Source organism: Schistocerca gregaria, chromosome 4 (genome assembly GCF_023897955.1).
Source record: "Schistocerca gregaria isolate iqSchGreg1 chromosome 4, iqSchGreg1.2, whole genome shotgun sequence".
Taxonomy (NCBI): domain Eukaryota; kingdom Metazoa; phylum Arthropoda; class Insecta; order Orthoptera; family Acrididae; genus Schistocerca; species Schistocerca gregaria.
In genome coordinates, this window is record NC_064923.1 from 727,394,171 (window position 1) to 727,418,555 (window position 24,385).

The 24,385-nt window shown below is 43.1% G+C and overlaps 1 protein-coding gene across 2 annotated transcripts in view; it reads right to left on the bottom strand.

Moving 5' to 3' along the window:
• The window catches only part of LOC126266758 (atrial natriuretic peptide receptor 1-like), a 1,377,759-nt gene that overhangs the window by 157,498 nt on the left and 1,195,876 nt on the right, over nt 1–24,385 (bottom strand). For both annotated transcript variants that reach the window (XM_049971275.1, XM_049971274.1), the window contains exon 14: nt 10,489–10,644. In XM_049971275.1, the coding sequence (XP_049827232.1) occupies nt 10,489–10,644 (156 nt within the window). The remainder of the gene's footprint in view (nt 1–10,488; nt 10,645–24,385) is intronic.

The following is a 24,385-nucleotide window of genomic DNA, read 5'->3' on the forward strand; positions in this document are numbered from 1 at the left end:
ATTTGCATCGAAATTAGAATAACACAAGCACTGCAGTTTCATATATATCGTACCTTTGCATGTCGGTACGGGAGGCAAAAGGAAGCGGCGCAGTCCGTTGACAAAGTGACGTGGCTTGCGATGACTTGTTTTCGGCACATGAAGGGGGCAGCGCTACAACAATCCATGCTGACTTGCAGGAAGTGTAGGGCAACAATACGCCGTCTTGTTACATGAGGGAAGGTGGCACCGCCGTCCTGTGTGAGCGTGCGATTCGAGGCGCTACAGTCTGGAAACGCATGACCGCTACGGTCGCAGGTTCGAATCCTGCCTCGGGCATGGATGTGTGTGATGTCCTTAGGTTAGTTAGGTTTAAGTAGTTCTAAGATCTAGGGGACTGATGAACTCAGATGTTAAGTACAATGTTAAGTCCCAATTGGCACAGACGCTTCCACTTGGGTGAAGCAAGTGTGAATGACGACCCACTAGCTGCCACAATATTTTGTACAGGTACAGCTGTAGGGAGGCTGTATTAAAATTTGTACTCACTTTATTATTCCGTTTTTAATTAATTTCATTTAGTAATAAATGTCAGTACATACAAGTAATACAAATAAAATGTCAATGTATCTTTTTCATAAGAGAGGCTGCTTCGCCTAACGAAACCGAAGAATCGTGTGGATGCAGAGGGAACTGTTGTCGTGACGGTATGGCTTACGGATCGGCTTTCGCTTGTGAGGTCAGTGAGAAAACATGTTAATTAATTTCTGAGTATATCAATGGCCTGAAAAAAAAGGTGCCTCGGAGATAAGGATATACAGCATGGGAAGGGAGTGTGTTGTAACTAAAGACTTCTGAGAAAGCCGCGCGGGATTAGCCGAGTGGTCTAGGGCGTTGCAATCATGGACTACGCTGCCGGTCCCGGCAGAGGTTCGAGTCCTCCCTCGGGCATGGATGTGTGTGTTTGTCCTTAGGATAATTTAGGTTAAGTAGTGTGTAAGCTTAGGGACTGATGACCTTAGCAGTTAAGTCCCATAAGAATTCGGACACTTTTTTTTACCTCTAAGAAAAGATGCAAACATGAGGCATTACAGCACAGAAGTGAAACCAGAATGTCTGTATGCAATCGAATGTGTAGCACTGAACTATAATTTACACTGAAGCGCTACAGAAACTGCCACAGGCATACGTATTCAAATACAGAGATAGGTAAACAGGCAGAATACGGCGCTGCGGTCGGCAACGCCTATATAAGACAGCAAGTGTCTAGCGCAGTTGCTAGATTGGTTACTGCTGCTGCAATGGCAGGTAATCAAGATTTAAGCGACTTTGAACGTGGTGTTACAGTCGGCGCACGAGCGATGGGACACAGGATATCAGAGTTAGCGATGAACTGAGGATTTTCCCGTAAGGTAATTTCACGAGTGTACCGTGAATATCAGAAATATGGTAAAACATCAAATCTCCGACATCGCTGCGGCCGAGAAAAATCCTGCAAGAATGGTTCCAACGACGACGGAAGAGTATCGTTCAACGTGACAGAAGTGCAACCCTTCTACAAATTGGTGCAGATTTCAATTTTGGGCGACCAACGAGTGTCGGCGTGCGAACCATTCATCGAAACATCATCGATATGGGCTTTCGGAGCTGAAGGCCCACTAGTGTACCTTTGATGACTGCACGACACACAGCTTTGCACTTCGCCTGGACAGTCACCACCGACGTTGATCTGTTCATCACTCGAAACATATGCCTGGTCGGGCGAGTCTCGTTTCAAATTGTATTGAGTGGATGGACGTGTACAGGAACGGAGGCAACCTCATACATCCATGGACCCTGCATGTCAGCAGGGGACTGTTCATGCTGTTGGAGGCTCTGTAATGGTGTGTAGCTTGTGCAGTTGGAGTGATATGGGACCCCTGATACGTCTAAATACGACTCTGACAAGTGACTCGTACGTAAGCATCCTGTCTGATCATCTGCAACCATTCATGTCTATTGTGCATTCCGACGGACTTCGGCAATTCCAGCAAGACAATGCGACACCCCAAGCGTCCAGAATTGATACAGAGTGGCTCCAGGAACACTATTATGAGTTTAAACACTTACGCTGGCCACCAAACTCCCCAGACATGAACATCATTGAGCATATGTGGGATGCCTTGCAACGTGCTGTTCAGAAGAGATCTCCACCTCCTCGTACTCTTACGGATTTATCGACAGCCCTGCAGTTTCATGCAGTCAGTTTTCTCCAGCACTACTTCAGACATTAGTCAAGTCCGTGCCACGTCGTGTTGTGACAGTTCAAAAAAAAAAAAATGGAGAAGAAGAAAAGGAATGTTGAAATGTGTGTGAAATCTTATGGGACTTAACTGCTAATGTCATCAGTCCCTAAGCTTACACACTACTTAATCTAAATGATCCTAAGGACAGACACACACACCCATGCCCGAGGGAGGACTCGAACCTCCGCCGGGACCAGCCGCACAGTCAATGACTGCATCTGCACCTGCCTGCTCGCGGGACCCTAGACGATATTAGGCAGGTGTACCACTTTCTTTGGCTCTGCAGTGTAAATAAAATACAAATGCTATGAAGGCGTTAACTAACAAAATATTACGTCAACAAAAAACTATGGAGGGTTTAAAAGTACCTAGTAATCATGAAATTTATCAAGACACAGAAAACATATTAGAAGTAGTGAGAAAAAGAAGACTGGTATATTTTGGACAATTTTATCGAATGCAGCCGGTAAATTACCCAAAAAGACCTTGAAATAATTGTCATAAAAAGTCAACAACAAGTTAGATTCATGTCACACAAACGAATTTATAAAAATGCGACAAAAGCTGAATAAATAATTGAGAGAGAAATGTATAGGGAAGAAGTACTGAATATGGAAAGATTCCAAGATAGGAGAGCGAAAAGTCTGGTCTGAAGTGGTCACAAGACAGGAACGGAAAACACAGTGAACAAATGAAGGCACAGTAGAAGAAACATTACGGTCCGAGATGGTGGAGTGTGCATAAGGTTTACATGCCTGCGTGTGTGTGTGTGTGTGTGTGTGTGTGTGTGTGTGTGTGCGTGCGTCCTTTACTGAGGAAGACTGTTGGCGAGAACTTTACATAGGTGTGTTTTAACTGTGCCTGTCTGCAAGTTGAGGTGTCTTCTTTACGGTAAGTAGCAATCTGTCTTTTCCTACATAGATGATATTCCTACGTGGAGTTCCTATTACTTGACAATACATATGTAAAAACTCAATAGTAACAATGTAGGGTGCCTCCTTTAAAGCAAGTAGGGCTACGTCTGCTCATCGCCGCAGTCATAATACGTTAGCCATCTCACTTTCACAAACAACAAGCTGAATCCATTCACAGGCCGCCAGTACGGGTACCAGAACAGGAGCTGTGCCCTGTGGCTGCTGAGCGCCGGCCGGAAGTCACGTCATTCGCGACTGACGTCTGACCGGCCGTGGCATTAGCAATGCAACGGGCGCGCAGCTGCCGACGTGTATCCACTCCAGGTAATTACTGCGGGCTGATTCCCGCTACTCTGTTTGCGTCAGACTGGATGCTGCACTCCAGCACTGAACGTAAACACCGGCGCTACTTTACGGCTGCTTTCACAGGGGCATGGAATAAGTAAATAGCGAGTGGCGTCTAGCTAACAGGGTAATTACACCGCAAACATGATTCGCCGGCCTCTGCTCACCACATATATCAGATTGGTTTATAGCGTGACATGTTGCGTGTCTTGTTACAAGATACACTTAAACAGCATTTAATTGTGCCACTGTTTTAAGATCATCTCGAACAGTCTTCGCAGTTTCTCCACTGACACCACTATTGCCTGTTATTTGTTAGGCTAAGGCAAATGGACATGCATCCCACGTAATTACAGGGTGGAAAGTATTTAAACCGACAAGCTCTGGGAGGTTGTAAGGGATATGAAAACAAATGTTTTTCCCTAATGTCATTTTTTCCTATGAGGAGTATTTAAACCGGTAGACGAAGATTTCTCTGGTGGCAAATTTATTAAACCAACGAACACTTTTCCATTTTATATGACCAAGAGACAACGCATTAACACAACCCAATTTCAATTACAGTAGATTTTCAAAAATGTCTCCATTGACACGTAAACAAAGGTTACACTGTCGGATCATGTTCTGTCTGACACGGACAAAAACATCAGGAGTGTCCTGAATTGTTCCCCACACAAAAAAAGTGGGGATCGAGCAGGCCATGGTACAGGACCACCTCTGCCGATCCAAGTGTCGGTCCAGGAATCGACGCACACGGCGACTGAAGCGTGCCGGCACCCCGTCATGTTGGAACCACATGCGTTGACCTAGGTAGCAGATACAGCCCAATCAAACAGTCCCCAGCAATACCGACCGACACATCAACGAAGAACCGCACTTGATGAGCGCTAGTAACTGTGGCATGCGGGTACTCTCACTCCAAACATGAGAATTGTACATGTTGAAGATTCCGTCACGCTCGTACGTTGCTTCATCGGTAAACAACACAGACGATGCAAATGTAGGATGAATTTCACACTGTTCCAGGTACCACTGCGAAAACTGTGCTCTGGGTGGATAATCAACTGGTTCCAGGTTGTGGACACGCTGTAAGTGAAATGGACGTAACAATGCTCTCGAAGGACTGTTCTTACACTCGTATGATTCGTCCCCATTTTACGTGAAATTGCACGACTGCTGGTTGAAGGATCCCGCAGCACATGCTGCAAGACAGCTTCCTCAAATTGCAGCGTTCTTACCATACGCCGGCGGCCCTGTCCACGTAATCTGATAAATGATCCGGTCTCACGCAGACATTGGTACACAGCAGCAAAGGTCGTATAATGCGGGATACGGCGATTAGGATATTGTTGTTGATAAACCCGCTGTGCAGCTCGTGCTTCGTGTATACTCACTCCAGGTGTATCGCTCCATTAGCAAACAGAGACAATGTACTACTACACTGGTGGACAGCAGTTGCCTACAACTGAAGAGCGTAATACCCGCTGTAACAACTGAAGAGCGTAATACGGCCTCCACCGGTTTAAATAATCCTCATAGCAGAAAATGACATTAGGGAAAAATATTTGTTTTGATGTCCCCTACAACCTTCCAGAGTTTGTCGGTTTAAATACTTTTCACCCTGAATAATAGAAACGAAATAGTTGTCGTCACTTATCAGGCACGTATCTGCAGAATCCTAAGAGAAATTCCTATCTGCACTTCTACGATGATGCGTGAAGCTGAATAACGAATAGTAATGACGAAGACGATTAGTATTAGCATTTGAACTAAAACAGTTAGTGTCTCCAAAAGTCCTAAAATTAGTTTGTTTCATCCAGTTCGCTATAATTTAACGAAGAGAGGTAAAATTAGAAACAGCATTGGCTTGGAATGGAATCAGTGAAGTTCGTTCAGACTTGTAGTCTAATGAAATCATGACAGAAGAATGTTTGTACCATACTAGGATTCAAACCCATCTCTCTTGATTACAGCGATTAGTCACCGGTATAGACTATTTCTTTTTTTTTCTCTATTCGCGTACGACTTCAGGAGAGACTGAAACAACCATTGCATCTGATATTTCCTTCTAATTACTTCTGGACGCTTTAACCAACAGTTCTCGCTTGTGATAAGTGAGAAGAGCAAACTGAGGGGAAAGGTAGGTGGGTAATATAGTCTTAATCTGTTAGTGAGTTAGTTTCATTAAATTCCACAGACATTGTAGTCTCGCCACTAAATGATTCTACTCCCATCTGTCCGAAAGAGAAGGAAAACAGCGGTGATTTTGAAAACATTGGCTCGAACCTGGATGTATGCTCAGATGGTCAAACCTGTTAATGTGACAACTCACGCCAAACATGACACTCTGTTTCACAACCTGGTGTGCCATAAATTTTCGTTTGTTACGAGGTATTTGGGAGATTTGGACATCGACCATATGAAATCTTTTTCAGAAATTCGTTTGGGTATCTCTTACCGGCAGTCACGCATTCAAACTCACACGTAAATTATTCAGATCTGTGTAAAAGATACTAATAGCAAACTATGGTAAGCAACAGAATAAGAAAATTATTTATTGATGTAACGCACAATTTTTTAAAAGCCTGTCTAATTGAAGCCATTTTAGTGGTTTGCTTTCAAACGTGTAAGGTGCACCTTTTCAATGTACATCACTGGAATGAGTGTTGCGTTTGTTTTGGCGTTGCTAATCGCGAAAAAGATGGCACAAAGGCAGCACCAAAGCTCAACTCCTTGGTTCTATCGACGTACCATCATCAACAGCGTCGCATGTCCACCCTCAGCGAGATACCGCTAAGAAATTTGGAAATTCATCAAGGAAGTTGTTGCAAATTCTGGTGACCGGGAATTTCTCGTGAACAACATTCTTACACCTTTGTGTCAACTACAGGCGGTGGAAATGTGTTGCACCACCAAGTTTCGAACTAGCTACTTGCCGCTTGGCGTGCGCCGCCCTAGTGAGCTTTAGAGACATCTGAGGCGTAAACGAGGAAGATGAGAACAAAAAATAATTTTACGAACAGAAACTATAAATAATAAATCAAGATAATGTGGCGTATCTAAATCGCTTAAAGTCTCTTCTCAAACAGTTTAAGAAGGAATCTATGGTACAATATTCCATAACGATTACCGATTGTCGAAGCAAAGTCGAAAACTACGTATAGCAACACAGCGTTTGATCTCGCTGCTAAGTCTGAGTGTGCGAATTTTTCTTCACCCTGTATAAGGCATATTTATGACAACAGTACAACATTGCCGATTGCTTGATGTTTCCATTGGTACCATACAACCCTTTTGAAATTGCATTTTACTATTTCTGTACAAAATCCTTATTTCGAATTTTGAAACCAGTTTAATTCACCACCCCCTCTTTTGCCACCATGAACTGAGGATCTATAAGAAGTAAAGACCATAATAGAATAACTGGTCCCAAGGGGCGGCCTAGTTATTTGGCTACTTGCAAAATTATATCATACATCATATTAATAAAGGGAACACTTGTACAATACTGAAATTCTACTAAACGATTCTTTTTAAATGAAACTTCATTCAGTTGATGCCGGGGGAGAAAAGATCATGTTTCCCACATCCCACTGTAAACCGAACATATCAGCTGAATTAATCTACCTAAAATATAAATCATAATATCAATTCACCCGCAAATATTATAGAAACGCTAGATTTATGAGAAGTTTTGAAATAAATGTGAAAATGCCTTGAAGATGAGACACTTTACACATTAGTTTTTAATCTTTTAAATTTCCAAAAAGTACATTTATTTTACTGTCTTAAAATGACAAATTGGTTTCCCGCTCTAACAGTGAACTCAAGTATGTTGCTAACACATTAACATACATTCAAACAAATTTAGTTTGCAAGGATAAAGCTCTTTGAACCTAAATTTAATGTTAATAAAAGTAATGCTAGTCATCAGGCAGCTTACTTCTATTGTTAAGTTCGTGTTTACACTTCGACTTTGTGGCCTCAAAACCCTTAAATTGGTGGCGTGAAGTATTTGCACAAATTGGGAAAAAGTGTGAAAACATGTCAGATGTCATTGTTGCTGTGAGTGTCTCTTGTAAGTTGTATACGAATTAAATACTGTGCTATAAAGAAATGTTGTTACTTATCAGTATTTATATGTTACGTACAAAGAACTGACCACAAGTGAACTCTCGGACCAGAAACCTGCAGTTTGACAGCAGTAATTGAAATTCATCAAAACACATTGATGAAGTTCACAAGTTGGATTTGTGACACGATTGAGTAGGAGTTCAAAATTAATTTCTGCCGAGACCAAGTATAAGTTACTCACTAAGTCAGACACAACATTGTAAAATGGGCATCATATTTGAACAATTGTTATACTACGTACTAACAAAAATTAAAATGGATTGCGGGACAGATGGAAGTGGTACGAATGTCACCTTTTCAGAAAATGAAATTAGATCACTGAGAACGGAGAGTGTAAAGATTTCCCCGCCATAAGCACAAACGGAAGAGGACAGAGGCCGAGTCTGACTGGACGCTGGGTTAGCAGCCCTTTATTCCGTCTGCGCAGCCTGAATGGGGTGTGACGCGGTCGAGTGGTGGTTTTCATTGATCGCAGCCTGTTGACCCGCACTCTGGGACACTCTTCCTCCCATTGTCGCACGACCTACTGGCTGAGCGGCGGGTTTACAGCGTGTGGGAGGACAGCATATACACGCACAGTGCGTTCACTTCGAGCACCCTTCGCCACTGCGTCACTCAGTTCAGTTCCCTGAATCGCTCTGAGCGTTGATGCACACTGAAAAATATAAAACGTGAAAGGGAAATTCTGCAACACGACACACGCCCGTAATCCTTGAAGACTACACGGAATCGCAAAATAAACGGGTACAGGCATTTGTATTCAAATACAGAGATAAGTAAACAGATAGAATACGGCGATGCTGTAGGCAACTCCTATATAAGACAACAAGTGTGTGGCACAGTTCTTAGATCAGTTACTGCTGCTACAATGGAATAGTTGTTAGGTCGGTAACTGTTGCTAGAATGGCAGGTTGTCAAAATTTAAGTGAGTTCGAACGTGGTGTTATAATCGGCACACGAACGATGGGACACAGCAACTCAGAGGTAGCGATGAAGTGGGGATTTTCCCGTAATGCCATTTCGCGAGATATCCGTAATCGCTGCGACCGGAAATTGATCCTGCAAGAATGGGACCAACGGCGACTGAAGAGAATCCTTCAAAGTCACAGAAGTGCAATCCTTCCGCAAATTGCGGCAGATTTCAATGCTGGGGCATCAACAAGTTCAAAATGGCTCTGAGCACTGTGGGAGTTAACATCTTAGGTCATCAGTCCCCTAGAACTTAGAACTACGTAAACCTAACTAACGTAAGGACATCACACACATCCATGCCCGAGGCAGGATTCTAAACTGCGACCGTAGCAGTTGCGCGGTTCCGGACTGCAGCGGCCAGAACCACTCGACCACATCGGGTGGCCATCAACAAGTGTCAGGATGCGAACCATTCAACGAAACATTATCGATATAGACTTTCCGAGCCGAAGGCCAACTCGTGCATCCTTTATGACGACACGACACAAACCTTTACATCTCGAGTGGACCAGTGAACACCAACATTGGACTGTTGGTGACTGGGAACATGTTGCCTGGTCGGACGAGTCTCGTTTCAAACCGTATCGAGCTGATAAACGTGTACGGGTATGGATACAAGCTCATGAATCGATGGACCCTGCATGTCAGCAAAGGACTGTTCAAGCTGGTGGAGGCTCTGTAATAGATAGGGGACCCCCGATATGTGTAGATACGACTCTGACAGGTGACACTCACGTAAGCATCCTCTTTGACCACCTGCATACATTCATGTCCATTGTGCACTCCGACGAACTTGGGCGATTCCAGCAGGACAATGCAACACGCTAGACGACCAGAATTTCTACAGAGTGGCTCCAGGAACACTCTTCTGAGCTTAAACACTTCCTCTGCCTACAGTCGCAGGTTCGAATTCTTAGGTTAGTTAGGTTTAAGTAGTTCTAAGTTCTAGGGGACTAATGACCTCATATGTTAAGTCCCATAGTGCTCAGAGCCATTTGAACCATTTGAACTTCCGGTGCCCTCTGAACTCCCCAGACATGAACATTATTGAGCATATCTGAGATACCTTCCAACGTACTGTTCAGATGAAATTATCAACTCTTCGTACTCTTACGGACAGTCCTGCAGTATTCAAGGTGTCAATTCCCTCCAACACTACTCCAGAGATTAGTCGAGTCTGTTCCACGTCGTGTTGCGGCACTTCTGTGTGCTCGCGGGGTCGGGGGGTCGGGGGGTTTGGGGGGGGGGGGGGGGGGGCGCTACACGATATTAGCGACATATACGTTTGGCTCTTCGGTGTACTTCGCTTTGTGCACAGTAACTGCTTTCACAAGAATTTTCTAGTTTGGGGGATGAAAGGTACTGAGTGACCGAGGAGCGGATTTCTACCGTCGAGGAACCGAACAACTGGTAGGAAGTTCCACCCGTTGACTGTGTTAAAACCGAGTGAGGTGGCGCAGTGGCTAGCACACTAGACTCGCATTCGGGAGGACGACGGTTCAATACCGCGGCTGGCCATTCTGATTTAGGTTTTCCGTGATTTCTCTAAATCGCTCCAGGCAAATGCCGGGACGGTTCCTTTGAAAGGGCACGGCCGACGTACTTCTCCGTCCTCCCCTAATCCGATGAGACCGATGACCTCGCTGTCTGGTCTGCTCACCCAAACAACCCAACCCAACCCAACCCAACCCAACTGTGTTAAAAACAGTGAATGTATCTGTATCACGTCGACGTTTTGTGCAACATTCAATAGAACATACCTTACCTGCCATAATATTACGTAACTTACTTTCCAAAGCCCAGTTTTAAATAAATTAATGTCGTTTGAGAAGGCTTCAGTTGAACACTGTGTGATTTACCTTTAGGTGAAAAGTGTCGATCGGCGATGAAGAAGGGTCCCTGCCGGGTGACGATCTCGTGCACGATGATGGCGAAGCTGTAGACGTCGCCCTTCTGCGTTCCCTCCGGCGGCCGCTGCGGCATCCTCAACAGCTCCGGCGCCGTCCACAGCTGACCTGTCGCCGCAACACACACACACACACACGTACACGTACACACCTCGCGTACCGTGCCGGGGTCACACACAGAGCAGAAGATCATTAGCCTCTTCTACAGTGCTATTCCTTCCGGTAAATACAGGGCGGCTATTATTAGACTTTCGCTACTTGAGCCAGCGTAGACGGAAAACTTTCTACCTTACAAGTACATAGTTTTATAGGAATGATGTTCGGAAAGTGCGCTGCATGATTTTCGTTGTTAGCATTGCGTCATGACTTGCCGATAGAGGCCGGTACTGGTACGGCGACGTACGGTTGAAACAACAGCATGAGTGTGCATTGCAGTGGGAGAGAATCAACAGGGGTCTGAAGGAGAAAAGCAGGGCCTTACTCGTAAAGCTGGTTTTTTTTCAGTATAACAGCAGTAGTGCTGCTGCAGTTCGCCAGTATCCACGTGTTAAAGGAATAAGGAGATTTCCTACTTCTTTACGGGGGTTGAAGAGAGTGGTTCGGTAGTTCGAATGAAGTGTCGATTTGCGAATTGCTCCTGCGGCAGGCTGACGGCCAATTGTGCCACAAATTGTTGAAGAAGTTGCTGTTGCCATGTCTGAGAATTCTGGACGCAATATGCGATCTTTAAGCAGTACACGAAATGCATCACGACAGTTCAGCATTCCATGGTCTACCATTCGAAAAGAGAAGCGAGAAAATGTGAAATGGTATCGTTAGTGCTGTTTCTGGCTGTCGTGTATGCGGATGGCCGTCACACTTAGCAGCGTTTGTAACCTGCAACGTAAACGTGGTAAGCAGTTAGCAATGTTGCCCTCTCATGTGGAAATTAAGTGTGTTTCATCCAGTGGTTAATTCGTTATTTCTCTTCCGTATGATCTTACAAAGGTTTCACAAAGCTTCATTGTCCTAAGACCACTCGTTTTTCATGGGGGGGCCCTCTCAAGTATCGTTAGTTTAATTATAACCGCCCTGTTTAGAGCAACGAGAAAATTTGTCTGCCTGATACGGACAAGATATGGTGATGTTATAAATAACTTTTGGAATACCTCCCTAAACGTGGCGAAGTTCTAGCTTTCAAAGGCACAAGCTCATTAATGAAAACGCTCTTCTTATTTCCAAGGACGTCATATCTCTATTCAAAAGTATACTTGAAAAGAAAGTTTTATAAATAAGTGAGATTCTAATGTCGTTTGTGATGAGTAACAAATTAGAAAGGTAGGTAGTGCTATGTAGTCAAACTCCTAGAAATGCGAGGCAAGCCATTATATTGCATTATTTAGGAGTAAGGAGTTGTTTCATACTGATCATCCACGATCCTTTCCTCCTCCTCCTTTTTTTTCTTTTTTCTTTTTGAATCTGTGACATCGTCACTGAGATCCATCGACCCCAATATTGTTCATAATGCAAAAAGTTATTTCCTTGTCACTAACGAACTTTATTAATGAACATAAGGTCGGTGTTAATGTCTTTTGCACCATTATCAGACATAAAATACTTTATTACGATTAGCAGTTCAGTCTGAACTGCTGCATCACAGGCTTCTGGCACTGCATAGCACATTGAAGTGTATTTTTAGCCAAGCACCTTATATCTGAAGTTGGTGTAAGTCATTAAAACCGGCCATATGTTAATAAAAACAGTTACTAAATGGTCATACTCTGGTCACTGCCAACAGCTACCTACCATCTATACGTTTACAATTATACAGAATATATGTGCTCCTGAACATGGTTCTTTATGATAAATAATTAATGGTCAGAAATAGTTAGTTGTTTATTGGTATGAACAATATACACCTTACAACAACACAAGCCCACAGCAAAGCATGCGTGAGAAAGAAGGACAAAACTCTACTGCACTCTCTCAGATATCCCTGTTGCCTCTTGTACAAGCAGACAGACAGCTAGCAACCAACCAACCAATTACTCTTCACTTTCTTCAGAGGCATCATGGACAATAAGAAAAATGCATGTGTGCGAGAGACCAGGTAAATGGTCTGGTCACTGGACGGTAGCTCTCATTGCAATGAAACTACTAGTGTATATGTTGGTTATTAAGTGCTAACCGATATTTCTGTCGAAGTGGATTGAGACAGCGTCTTACTGAAAAAAACCTCGTTTCCCGGAGAATACGTATAATTGCTACAGTGTCCAACTGTGGCAGCTCATCTCGAATGAACACTAGGTAACGAGCTCTATTTAGCGAGAAAGTGCGAGAACAGTCACACAATTATTTTAACAGCTCATATTCAGCTTGCTGTCAAGGGTATTATACAGAAGAGAGGAAGAGAACAATAAGAAACTGTTAAATGACAATGACTTTGGCTTTCGGAAAAGAAAGGACACCAGAGAGGTAGTTTTGACGCTACGACTGAAAATGGAAGTAAGACTTCAGAAAAATTAAAGCACGTTCATAGCATGTTTTGATCTGGAAAAATTGTTCGACGATGTAAAATGATGCAGGATGTCCGAAATGCGGAGAAAAATATGAGTAAGGTATAGAGAAAGACGGATCATATACAGTACCTGCAAGAAACGAAAGGGGCAGTAAGACTAGAAGGTCAAGAACGATGTGCAAGGGTTAAAAGAGCGTAAGAAAAGGATGTAGTGATTCATACCTACTTTTCAATCTATACAGCGAAGAAGCAATGACGGAAATAAAAGAAAAGTTTAGGAGTGATATTAAAATTGAAGGTGAAAATATAATACCGGTAATGATAATAATACGATGCACTGACGACAGTGAAAGTGAAGAAGACTTACAGGACGTGCTAAATAAACACATAATATGCATTGAGTGCAAGCCTAAGAAGAAAATAATGAGAAGTAAAGGAAATGAGACTGTCGATGTACTTAACACCAAAACTGGGGCCACGAAATAGGCGAAATTGAGTAATTCTGCTGCTTTGAAAGCAAAATAAAACATTACTTGTGAATCAAAGAGGGCACAAAAAGAGATCAGCACAGGCTAGAGGACATTCTGGCCAAGAGAAGACTGCAGGTATCAAACATAGACCTGAATTTGAGGAAGAAACTTCTGAGAATGTACGTTTAGAGCACAGCACTGTATGGTAATGAAACATGGACCGTAGGAAAACCGGAAAAAAAGAGAATCGAAGCATTCCGGTGCTACGCAAGGATGTTCAAAACTGGGTGGAATGATTAGGTAAGGAATAGGGAGACTCGGCGAAAATGGAACATATGGAAAACTTTGACAAGAAAAATGGACAGGATGGTGGCAATTGCGTTAAGACGGTACTAAAGGGAGTTGTAGAGGGTAAAAATGTATAGGGGAAGACAGGGACTAGAATACATCCACCGTCGAAGATGAGATCACTGGTGATGGAGTACAAGGTCAAATGGGAGTGTAATTACGTTTCAAAGGACTCATCCCGCCATTCTCCTTAATCAGTTCAAGAAAATCACGAAAAACCTACATCTGGATGGCCGTACTGGCATCTGGAGCTCCATCCTCCAGAAAATGTGTTCACTGTACTACATACCCTATTTAGATCTCTTTCAGTAGTAATCGAGAAAAAACGCACATGGCGTTTGTGAAATACGGTGCTCAACAAAAAAGGCAGAGAATCAGCACAATAGCATGAAAAACATTTATGAGCACTGCAATAGCAGTGATTCAGACGGCAGTTTTACTAAAATGTTACATTTTGTGAGTGAACACGGAAACGGCGATGATCCGATATCCATCGCAGTACGAGGCGTTTGTGGTTTCTGAAACTGATCCAATGGAATGCATGCCACTAGTTCAGTTCGAGGATGACATCGCTGAACATGCGGATCAACAGCACCTGTAGCGCTTCAGCGTGAAGAATGTTGTAAGGTCTGTTATGGATATGTTGACATGTTGCCAAACATCACATGCTGGCATCACATCAAAAGGTACGGCATCCGTCTGTCGTTGCGTGCTTCATTGTTGTATCCACTAGTTTCATATCACTATCACTGCAATCAGGTGTATTCTAGTACGAGGCGAATTATCAGGCTAATGCAAATCCATTTTCCGGAGACTGAACACTCTGGACCGTCAGAGTTCACGTACATGCAAATGTTGTGCACATCAGTGTCGAGGTGGCTTTCTCTCACATTTCCACTTGGGTTGGCAGTTATCCAGAGACAGATCTCTAAGCAGAACAGTTCGTCAGCTGAGAGTGACACTCGGGACCTGAGGGTTCCATGCAAACTTGAATGTGTTCATAGACAGTTCATTCACCCCGGTAGTTGATAATCTCAACAACTGTTGGCCTATTGTCGACGTTCAAGATTTTCAAGGATTCTTTTAATTTTAAGTTTGAAGTCAGAAAACAACTGATACTATAAATACTGTTTTTATGTGATATAACGAAAAACTAACAATTTTCTCTTTACTTGCAGTGCGAAACTTTGCTTCTTGCCAAATTTCATATGATTCTGGTCAACGGCAAGTAACTGATGGCTATTAAATAGTGAGGTTGCGAGTACCAAAATATGTGACCTCAATGGCCTTATCTTTTGATTTCCGTTACTTTTGAAGCTTAACCTTTTTACATGATCAAGCAACCAAAGACATTACAATGTGACATAAGTTTCAACTTGACACGTGTATCCATTCCTGAGGAAATAGCATCTTACCAGACGGTCAGACAAAGAGAGAGAGAGAGAAAGAGATAACAAACGACAGTTTTTTTCGTGTGACGGAATTAAAAATTATCAGTTTCGGTTTTTCTCTTTGCCTGAATTGTGAATCCTTCCTTTTTGTCTAATTTCATGATTACAGGTCTACGTGAACTGACCTATACATATTAACGACTGAGTACGCTAGTATCAAAACATGTGAAATATATGGCCGCATCTTTTGCGTTCACTCACTTAGCACCATCAAGGAACCATATACCTTACAATGGGACAAAAAATTCGCTTTGATACGTCTACACATTCCTGAGAAAAATGCATCTTAACAGACAGACGGCCAGAGAGACAGTCGGATAAAAAATGTCATTTTTTTCTTTTGATATAATTACAAATGAACAGTTTCGTTTTCTTCCCGTTACTTGTACTACGAAACCTTTCTTCTCGCTAAATGTCATGATTGCAGGCCAACGGTAAGTATGAAATAGGTGTTGATGAGTGAGTTAACGACTGTCAAAATATGTGCATTGCTTTACACGGTTAAGATTTTTATGCTGCACCAAAGATATTAGTGTGTGACCTAAATTTCAACTTAATACGTCTATCCGTTCCTGAGCAAAGGGGTTTTTAACAGTGGGACGGAGAGATAGACAGACAAGAAATGACCCTATAAGGATTTCGCTCTTACGTATTAGAGATACGCAACCCTAAAAACGGATATTTTGAGAGGCCAAAGCGAGGTTCCGCTGTCGGAGTTACTTTAACGCTCTCTCTGTGCAATCTGATGATGCCGTTTTCAGAAAAGTTAGTGCATACGGAGAGCACACATTATACTTAAAGAGATCCTTACAAGAGGTTGAAACACGAACAGCCATACAGGACAACAAGCGCGTATATATTGACACTCTGCAAGCTACCCTGCGGCGACTGGCGGAGGATACTAAATGTAATACTGTCACATTCCTCGCTCCTCTTCTATCTGAGGATATTGCGTTGGAGGAGCAAGTGTTGGTAAGCGTCAACAGTAGCTCCAGTCTCTCTAGGACTCTGATACTTTTAGAGAGCTACATGTACAAGGGAGAAAAGTGTTGATTGACTCCTGTAGGAAAGTACTTTCTAGCATACGAAAAGCAAAGCACACCGTGATCCAAAAAAGTTCTTTTGTAGCGCTTCTCACTGGAATTGAATGAACTCTTCAGCGTCGCTTTCACAGTTACTAAAGCAGAGACGAAACGTGCTCCTCTTCGCGCTTTGCTAATTTCTTCTACCAGTACCACGTAGTGAGGAACCCAGTTTGACGTACAATACTAAAAATTGTCTGAAAGTGGAATTTGTAAGCAACCTGTATGGTGGTTAGGCTATACTTCTGAGGAGTGCTGCAGTTACCTGAGTCTGACATCTACCCTTCCTGTGATCACATGCGGTCGTCCCATTTTAAATCGCTCCATATATACACCCAGATATTTTATGATTTACGGTTCAGTTCTTGAATGAATATATTGTGCCCAGAGGTCGCGTGTTGAAAATTCGTATAACACCAGAAACAACTCATACTACAGTCAACCATAAAAAATATTGTACTTAGAAACTCAACCTTCACGTAACGTATCGGAACCGCGCAGTTGGAGGAAGTCTTGGCACGAAAGGATATTCGGCGAATGGTCTGACCTTCCCGTTTCTCCGACTTAAATGCTATCGAGAACGTATGGGGTGCGTTATTTAGACGTACTACAGTACGTGCATATGCAATAATGACCATCCAGCAGTTGTCAACCTTGTGGCCAGCATGGGAGCACGTTGCAGAGCTTGCACTTCCGTCTGTGACGATCGCACACCCTATTAAGAATCACGTCCCGCCTTTTCTAACGTCCAGGAGACCATCATGAGTCGCGTTGACTCCACTGTCATATTGTCTTTGAATAAAAGTGTCATTTCTGTTCGCCCCATTATCTATTTCTTTCAGTTAGCTTCTTTACCACAATGTACTAGTTATTTCTGTGTATATTCAAAGTGTCATTGAGCTACGTTACTTGGTAGTGACGCATCACGCGAAAGTTACTTCCGTCCTTAAATTCTGAACACCAGTGTGTTTTTGGTTACGTCAATGCATTCTGTTTGCTTAGTCTGTCATTTTACGCATATCACTTTTATTTCTAGCAGATAGTATTACTTTTGAGTCACTTCTATACAGGGAGAATCTCGCAGTGCCTATTCGTTCAAATTGTAATGAAAGTCACTGTTCCTTCATCATCAGTTTGGAACCTTGTGTCCAAGTAGTTGGTGATATATAGTTTCATTAACACGTCTGTGAATACTGGTGGCTTGCAAACTCACTCTCTCTCTCAACTAAAATTAGGAAGAACACTTGTACCGTGTAAGTGTTTGGTCCTGTTGTACAACTGCAACGCTTACTATTCTTGTGCGTTATTTGAGAGGAATTAATCGCGAAAATGGGATTGTCTATCCTGTAAGTAATCTTTTAGAATATTAGAATATATTTACACCAAAATTTAAAGCACTCGTTGTTCAGGCCACAAATGGCCCTTCGGGACCATCCGACCGCCGTGTCATCCTCAGTGGGGACGCGGATAGGAGCGGCTAGTGGTCAGCAAACCGCTCTTCCAGTCGTTACCATGGTTTCCTGTGACCGGAGCCGCTACTACTCGGTCAAGTAGCTTCTCAATTGGCATCACGATCTACCACAATTTGCATCTCTTTTTTTTATCATTCCCTGTAAGGCTTCCTTTTCTTCAACTTACTTTTAGATGTTTGCACCCGTGCTGGGTTTCTTCGTGGTACGTTCACCCTTTTAACTGTTTTTGCTTAGCTAAGAAATGCACTTGCCTTAATTTCTCCCGCAATCTCCAACTACTTTTTGTAACATCGACAGCTGTCAGGTAAGTCGACGTGGTGCAGTTTACTGATGAATTACGTTCGGAGTAGCTATGACTTTAGTAGATCAGTGTATTAAATGTAACTTCCATCACGTTTTGTTAATATTTGAGATTCTCGTTCCGAATCCTTCGTTTAGGATCGCAAAGTTATTGTCCTGTAAAAATAACGTCCACAAGATGAGGCTCATTAAAAATCTATTCATTAATGCAACAGTATTCTAGGTTAAAATGTATTTACCAGTTTCCCTCAGAAACGTTGCAGTGATATTCTAGTTGTTCTTGTGAAAGCACTGCCGTTGTCATAAAAATTTCCTAGCCATTTTGCGCTGTCAGAGAATCGTGTCTGAAAATCGGCCGTAAACCAGCTTAAGTGAAGGGTTAGCACCAATTTTCAAGACTCTCGTAGGCTTTCGCACTGTTCACTGAGACAAACCTACTCCGGAGCATGATTTTCCACGTGTTCACGCGGCTCCCCTCGTCGGAGGTTCGAGTCCTCATTTGGGCATGGGTGTGTGTGTGTTGCCCTTAGATTAAGTAGTGGGTAAGCTTAGGGACCGAAGATATCAGTAGTTTGATCCCATAAGTCCTTACCACAAATTTCAAATTTCCACGTGTTCAACACCAATGACAGCGAGCTTTGAAAGACAATTGGTTGAACGCACTGCAGAGCACCGACATGTCAAAATTTCCTGCGTCAGTGTGAAGAATTGTCGTGAGTGCTGCTGAATCCATAAAGGATCATTTCGTGTTACGAATCCTGCTTGCTCTCTCATTTAGGATTAGGCCGGCAGTCGACCACGTGTGTACTCGTCCAACACCGAAAGGTGCACTGCGTTTGGCGTGCTTCCAGGGGCGTTGGGCCTTTCACAGGAGTGTCCCCGCCCAGCCAGATTCACTTTGCAGTGCGCTGCCTGCAGTAATTACAGCTGACACTCTCTGCTGCCGCTCTCTCTCCCTCCCCACCAGCCCAAATTCTCTTTGGTGGCAGCGGGCGCCAGCACGGAAAGCCCACACCCGTTCGCAATCTGGCCTGTAATACTTGTTCTCAGTTGCATTCCGTCGATTCCGTCCATTCCGCTGGGCAGTCGTACACCCGATTGGGTGGCCGCTTCTCGTGTTGCCGAGACCCTGCTGTCAGGCGCAGCGATACTTTGTTGCAGTGCCAGGGGTCGGCCCAATTCTCGACAAGCTTCCAGCTGACTGCGCAGCAATGTGGCACAACGCTCAACAGCTATCCTCTGTTCTCAACATGTATTTGTTATGGTGTATCATCTTAGTCTTCGTACAAAGTCTGCGTTATTAATGAATGGTAAACACTCGAGGGACGATCGTGATTGATAAGCAAGAGATAAAGTAACTAACTTTCCGCAGAACTAAACAGAATGAATGATTTACTCTGAAGCACAGTGCACGCTATTGTAAAACTCAGTGAAGCCTTAAAACTATATGTTGGTGTAGTTCTTGAAGGTTGTTCATCAAAATGTATTCGTTTTTACACGGGTTCTGAGTAACAAGGTTGTTGGAAAAACATGCTCTACCGGGTTCTCGATTACTTAATGTACAACAGTCGTTCACTAGTCAAGGTATGGCTGGTAGGAAAACTTTGGAGATAATGAGTAACGACCAATGAGACGCCTGCGCAGGAAGTGTTGCGCCGTTGCGATCCCATTTCAGAAGCGTAAAAGGGATTTGTTGTTTCTCTCGATTCTCGTCTAGACGCTTCCTTCCGCTATACTCGGTTGCAACGTACGAGCTGACTCTGGGTAACTGAACTGAGGTTGCTTTCCGTTGGCCACTTTCGTGATACGAGCTACGACATCTGCGCTGACACTGTGGCATGCGTCTGTAGCTTGGCGTTATATTTTAGTTTCAAAATTTTCAGTTCGTTAAATGTACCTTTAGTCGTATTCATACTTAACTTCCATTGTTCTGAGAGGTAGATCGTGATCTCTATCCACGATGCAGTATCGATGTTTCTCTTGTTCATCAATGATAATGTAGTGGCTGCGTCACTTTTTCGTCAGTTTAATTGTTTTCAGTATTATCAACTGTGTACGGAAATTTTCACTTTTTCATGGAGCATGGACTTGTACACCACGTGGTCCACCACTTAACGAGTGTCACTTTCATTTGTCACTGCTTTTGAACCGAGTTCTATTAATCAGGAATTTAAGTTTCCTTTAATTTACGTCTATGGTCACAAACTTTTTGTTAACAGATTACCGGTTTCGGTCTATAATGACCAACATCAGATCTGTTTTATAAAAACGAAGTCCTAACGTACTGCAGCCATAGTGGCATCGTAAAATGTTAAATGCAAAACCAGTACCAGCATCGTCAAATATATATAAATATATAAAAAGTTTGTGACCATAGGTGTAAATTAAAGGAAACTTATTCTATATAGGGGTGACTGTTTTATTCGCGACAGTGTCGCAGCTTGTGGAATCAGGAATTTAACTAAAATATCTGCTATTTATTTCCCTCCCCAGTTACTTATGACTATCATCACAAGTCACTGAACTCACTGCTGAGTGTAGTGATCCCATGAACCATACGTCTTCATCCCGGTAGCTTTACCAGCTTCTTAGTGTCTGCTGAACAGGTAGACTGGAGATCTTGATATCAGATATGCATCTGCTCGCTGCTCTTCATCTCAGTCCCGTGCCCTCGATCTTCCCTTCCAAGATTATTTTCTCGAAATACTTTTGACATCCATACAAAATTTCGAATTCAAACGTGCTTTTACTATGGTCAAAATAGCTGTTGCATATTGTTTTATGGTTAATACAGGACATTATCGGAAGCAAAATTGACTTTTTTCTGTGAGGTACAGCCGAAAAAAAACAGTAAAGAAGATAAGCGCACTTCATTTTGGTAAACACAGACAAGAGAACAAAAACAGAATCTTACAAAAGATTCCACTGCAAACACTACAGTTTCTTCTCACTGTTACCTTTAGTAACACATTGTTTGAGACCCAACTGGTGCTCCTCGTAGCTGCATAAGGATAAGCCTGTAGGATACTGTCCCACACCTCGACAGCGGCGTTTACCATGGCCTGTCAGGTCTTCGGTGGGACAGGGCGATTGCTAACAGATCGTTTTACCATGGCCCACGAATTCTCAATGCAACTGGGATGTGGAGAACATGAAGACGAGTCCATCTGACTGATTCTATGCTCCACTTGGAATGTTCACAAGATCGTACCGATGGTGGCGTCCGTTGTCATACATCAGCGTGAATCCCGCTCCAGTATGTTCACCAGATGAAGTCACAGTGCGTGGAAGGACTTCGTATCGATATTTCACGTCACTATATAATGACACAAAGAGGGTTCTGAGGCCACATGGGACTCCGCTCCAAAACATGACTGAACTGTCTGCAAAAAAGTGGCGGACTGCGATGAAGTTAGGTTATAAACTTTGTCCTCGTTGCGTCTATACCCGAATACCAGTATTGTAGAGGTGGAAACTGATACGGGTCTTATGACAAAAGAGCGTTGTTCCCCAGCGCTACCTCGTCCACACAGAGTAGTTATTGCCCATATGATACGAGCCCATCTCTGATTTAGAGGAGGAGGCCTGAGAGATATTCTGGCCCGTAAACCCTACTCCTCGTGGGTATTTCGCATCGTTTGTGTTGACAACTGCTCTCCTGTAGGTGTTTGGAACTGCCGCCGTAGATGTTGAGGCTTTCTGCTGGCTGTTATCCGCAGACATCAGATCTTCACATCATTTGCTTTTCTTCCACTGCCACTTCTGTAACGGTCCTCAACTCATCCTGTCGCTAGAAACTTGTTCCATGTTCTACAGACATCACCTTGACCCAAAGCGATATTCCCTCTGTCCCAGTCCCAGCTTCTTTAGAGTGACTACACCGAGACTATGATTGTACATTGCCAGCCGTGGTGGCCGAGCGGTTCTAGGCGCTTCATTCTGGAGCCGCGCGACCGCTACGGTCGCAGGATCGAATCCTGCCTCGGGCATGGACGTGCGTAATGTCCTTAGGTTAGTTAGGTTTAAGTAGTTGTTAGTTCTAGTGGACTGATGACCTCAGATGTTAAGTCCCATAGTGCTCAGAGCCATTTTAACCATTTTCTGATTGTGCATTATTGTTATCGGAACCATCCTTAAGCAACAAAACTCTCATAACAGCACACAGCACAAGTACTGCAATGTTATACAAATGACATGGTTGCCATAGACTGTACGTATTCGCCTCCACGGTAGATTGGTTGGTTGACTGATTTGGGGGGGGGGGGGACTACCAATCAGCGATGTCATCAGTCCCATCGGATTAGGGAAGGACGGGGAAGGAAGTCGCCCATGCCCTTTAAAACGAAGCATCCCGGCATTTTCCTGAAGCGATTTAGGGAAATCACGGAAAACCTGGATGTCCTGGCGCGGGTTTGAATCGTCGTCCCGAACGCGAGTCCTGTGTGCTAACCACTGTACCACCTCGCCTGGTCCACGGTAGAAACACAGAACAAAAGTCTCTAGCCCAGGCTTTTACTTAATGCCCGGTTCATTTCCGGCAGATGTGAGTCATGTTAAAAATTTCCAGCTACGGTCATGAAATTACGGCGAAACTAACGACATGCAGCAATTTCCCTTGCATCAAGATTGTCCATTGATTTGAAACCGAATGCATGACTTCAACTGACGACACAGGTTGGGCTGTGATTTAATAAAAGCAAACAGGGACTATTTTACTTTACTTTTTATATTCGTTTACGTCCATTCACTCGGGATGAAGACATCTGCAGGCTCTCAAAGCAATGTACCCTCAGTGTATAAGCAACAAAATGCGAAGAATTAGGAAAAATATATTTCAGTTGGGGACATCACTGAGAAACTCGAGTATCACATAATACGCAATACACAAGAGTTGCTAGAACTTACATCGGTACCAGTGAGATCTTTCCAATCAAGGCGATACTGCAAGCACGAACTGATCAACTACGAACTGGGGGTTACATGTTTGAGGCTTCAGTAGTTAAGAGGTAGTTTAAACTTGCGGGAATACATCGGATGAATTACTAATTCTTCAGCGAAGTGGTGCATTGGTTAGCACACTGGAGTCGCATTCGGGAAGACGACGATTTAAATCCGTATCCGGCCATGCTGATTTAGGCTTTCCGTTATGTCCCTAAATCGCTTCAGGTGACTGCTGGGATGATTCCTTTGAAACGGCACGGCCTATTTCCGTCCCCATCCTTCCCTAATCCGAGCTTGAGCTCCGTCTCTAACGACCTCCTTGTCGACGGGACGGTAATATTAACTCCTCCTCCAATGTTCCCGACGCTGAAACTAACATCTGTCAAAATGTGTCACAAACTTACGTCTGTCATCTTTCCTGTCACACGGTACAAGAGACAAAACGGATATAAATATGTATCAGCTGTCATTTGGAAGACTCCATTAATTAGAGTCCATGACCAATGAAAATCGTGCGATATCGCATTTGTATGTGCCTGTAGAGAAATCGTGAAAACCAATGAAGCCTTTCACAGAAGTTAAATATCTGAATCAACTATTTTATGTAAACAAATAAACGTACCATATAATTCGGCATATATAAAATGACTAAAGATAAGTCTTTACAAGTGTAATTGAATTTGAGGACACAACATTTAATTTAAAATTGCTTAAATGGTGTGTAGAGCATGTCATGAATATCAATATACGACACAATAATACCAACTTACAAGTGTTTTTTATAGTCCTGATATTCTCTTCAGTACTGCTCTGTGTACCCTTGGTATTAGTATGTTTGCTTTTAAAAGTACTGTGGCGTATGCAAATATGCATATCATGCTCTACACTTTTTGTAAGTAATCACAAATGCAGTGTGTTGGCTGAAACCATTTTAACCCTTATTCGTGAAGATGGCTAACTACTGAAGGCGGTAGATACTTGGATTTAAAATAAAAGCAGCTGATGCTCAAACATGCATTTTATGCAATTATAAATAACATTAACATGTCAACAAGAGTTTTCTCTACTTTGCATTAACTTAGTTTCAAAACTAGGTGAGCTATTTCGCTAGCTATTTCGCTTCTATCAGAGGGCTTGTTGAGAGAAAATTTGATCTTTTATTAGACGTCTGTGCCCAGGAATGATTTTTGTATCGTTTTGGAGCCGTCGGTAAGTTTTGTATTGCCAGTTTGTACTAGCAAGTGGAAGTATCAGTCTGGGATTGTCTGCCCTAAGCTGTCATTATAGA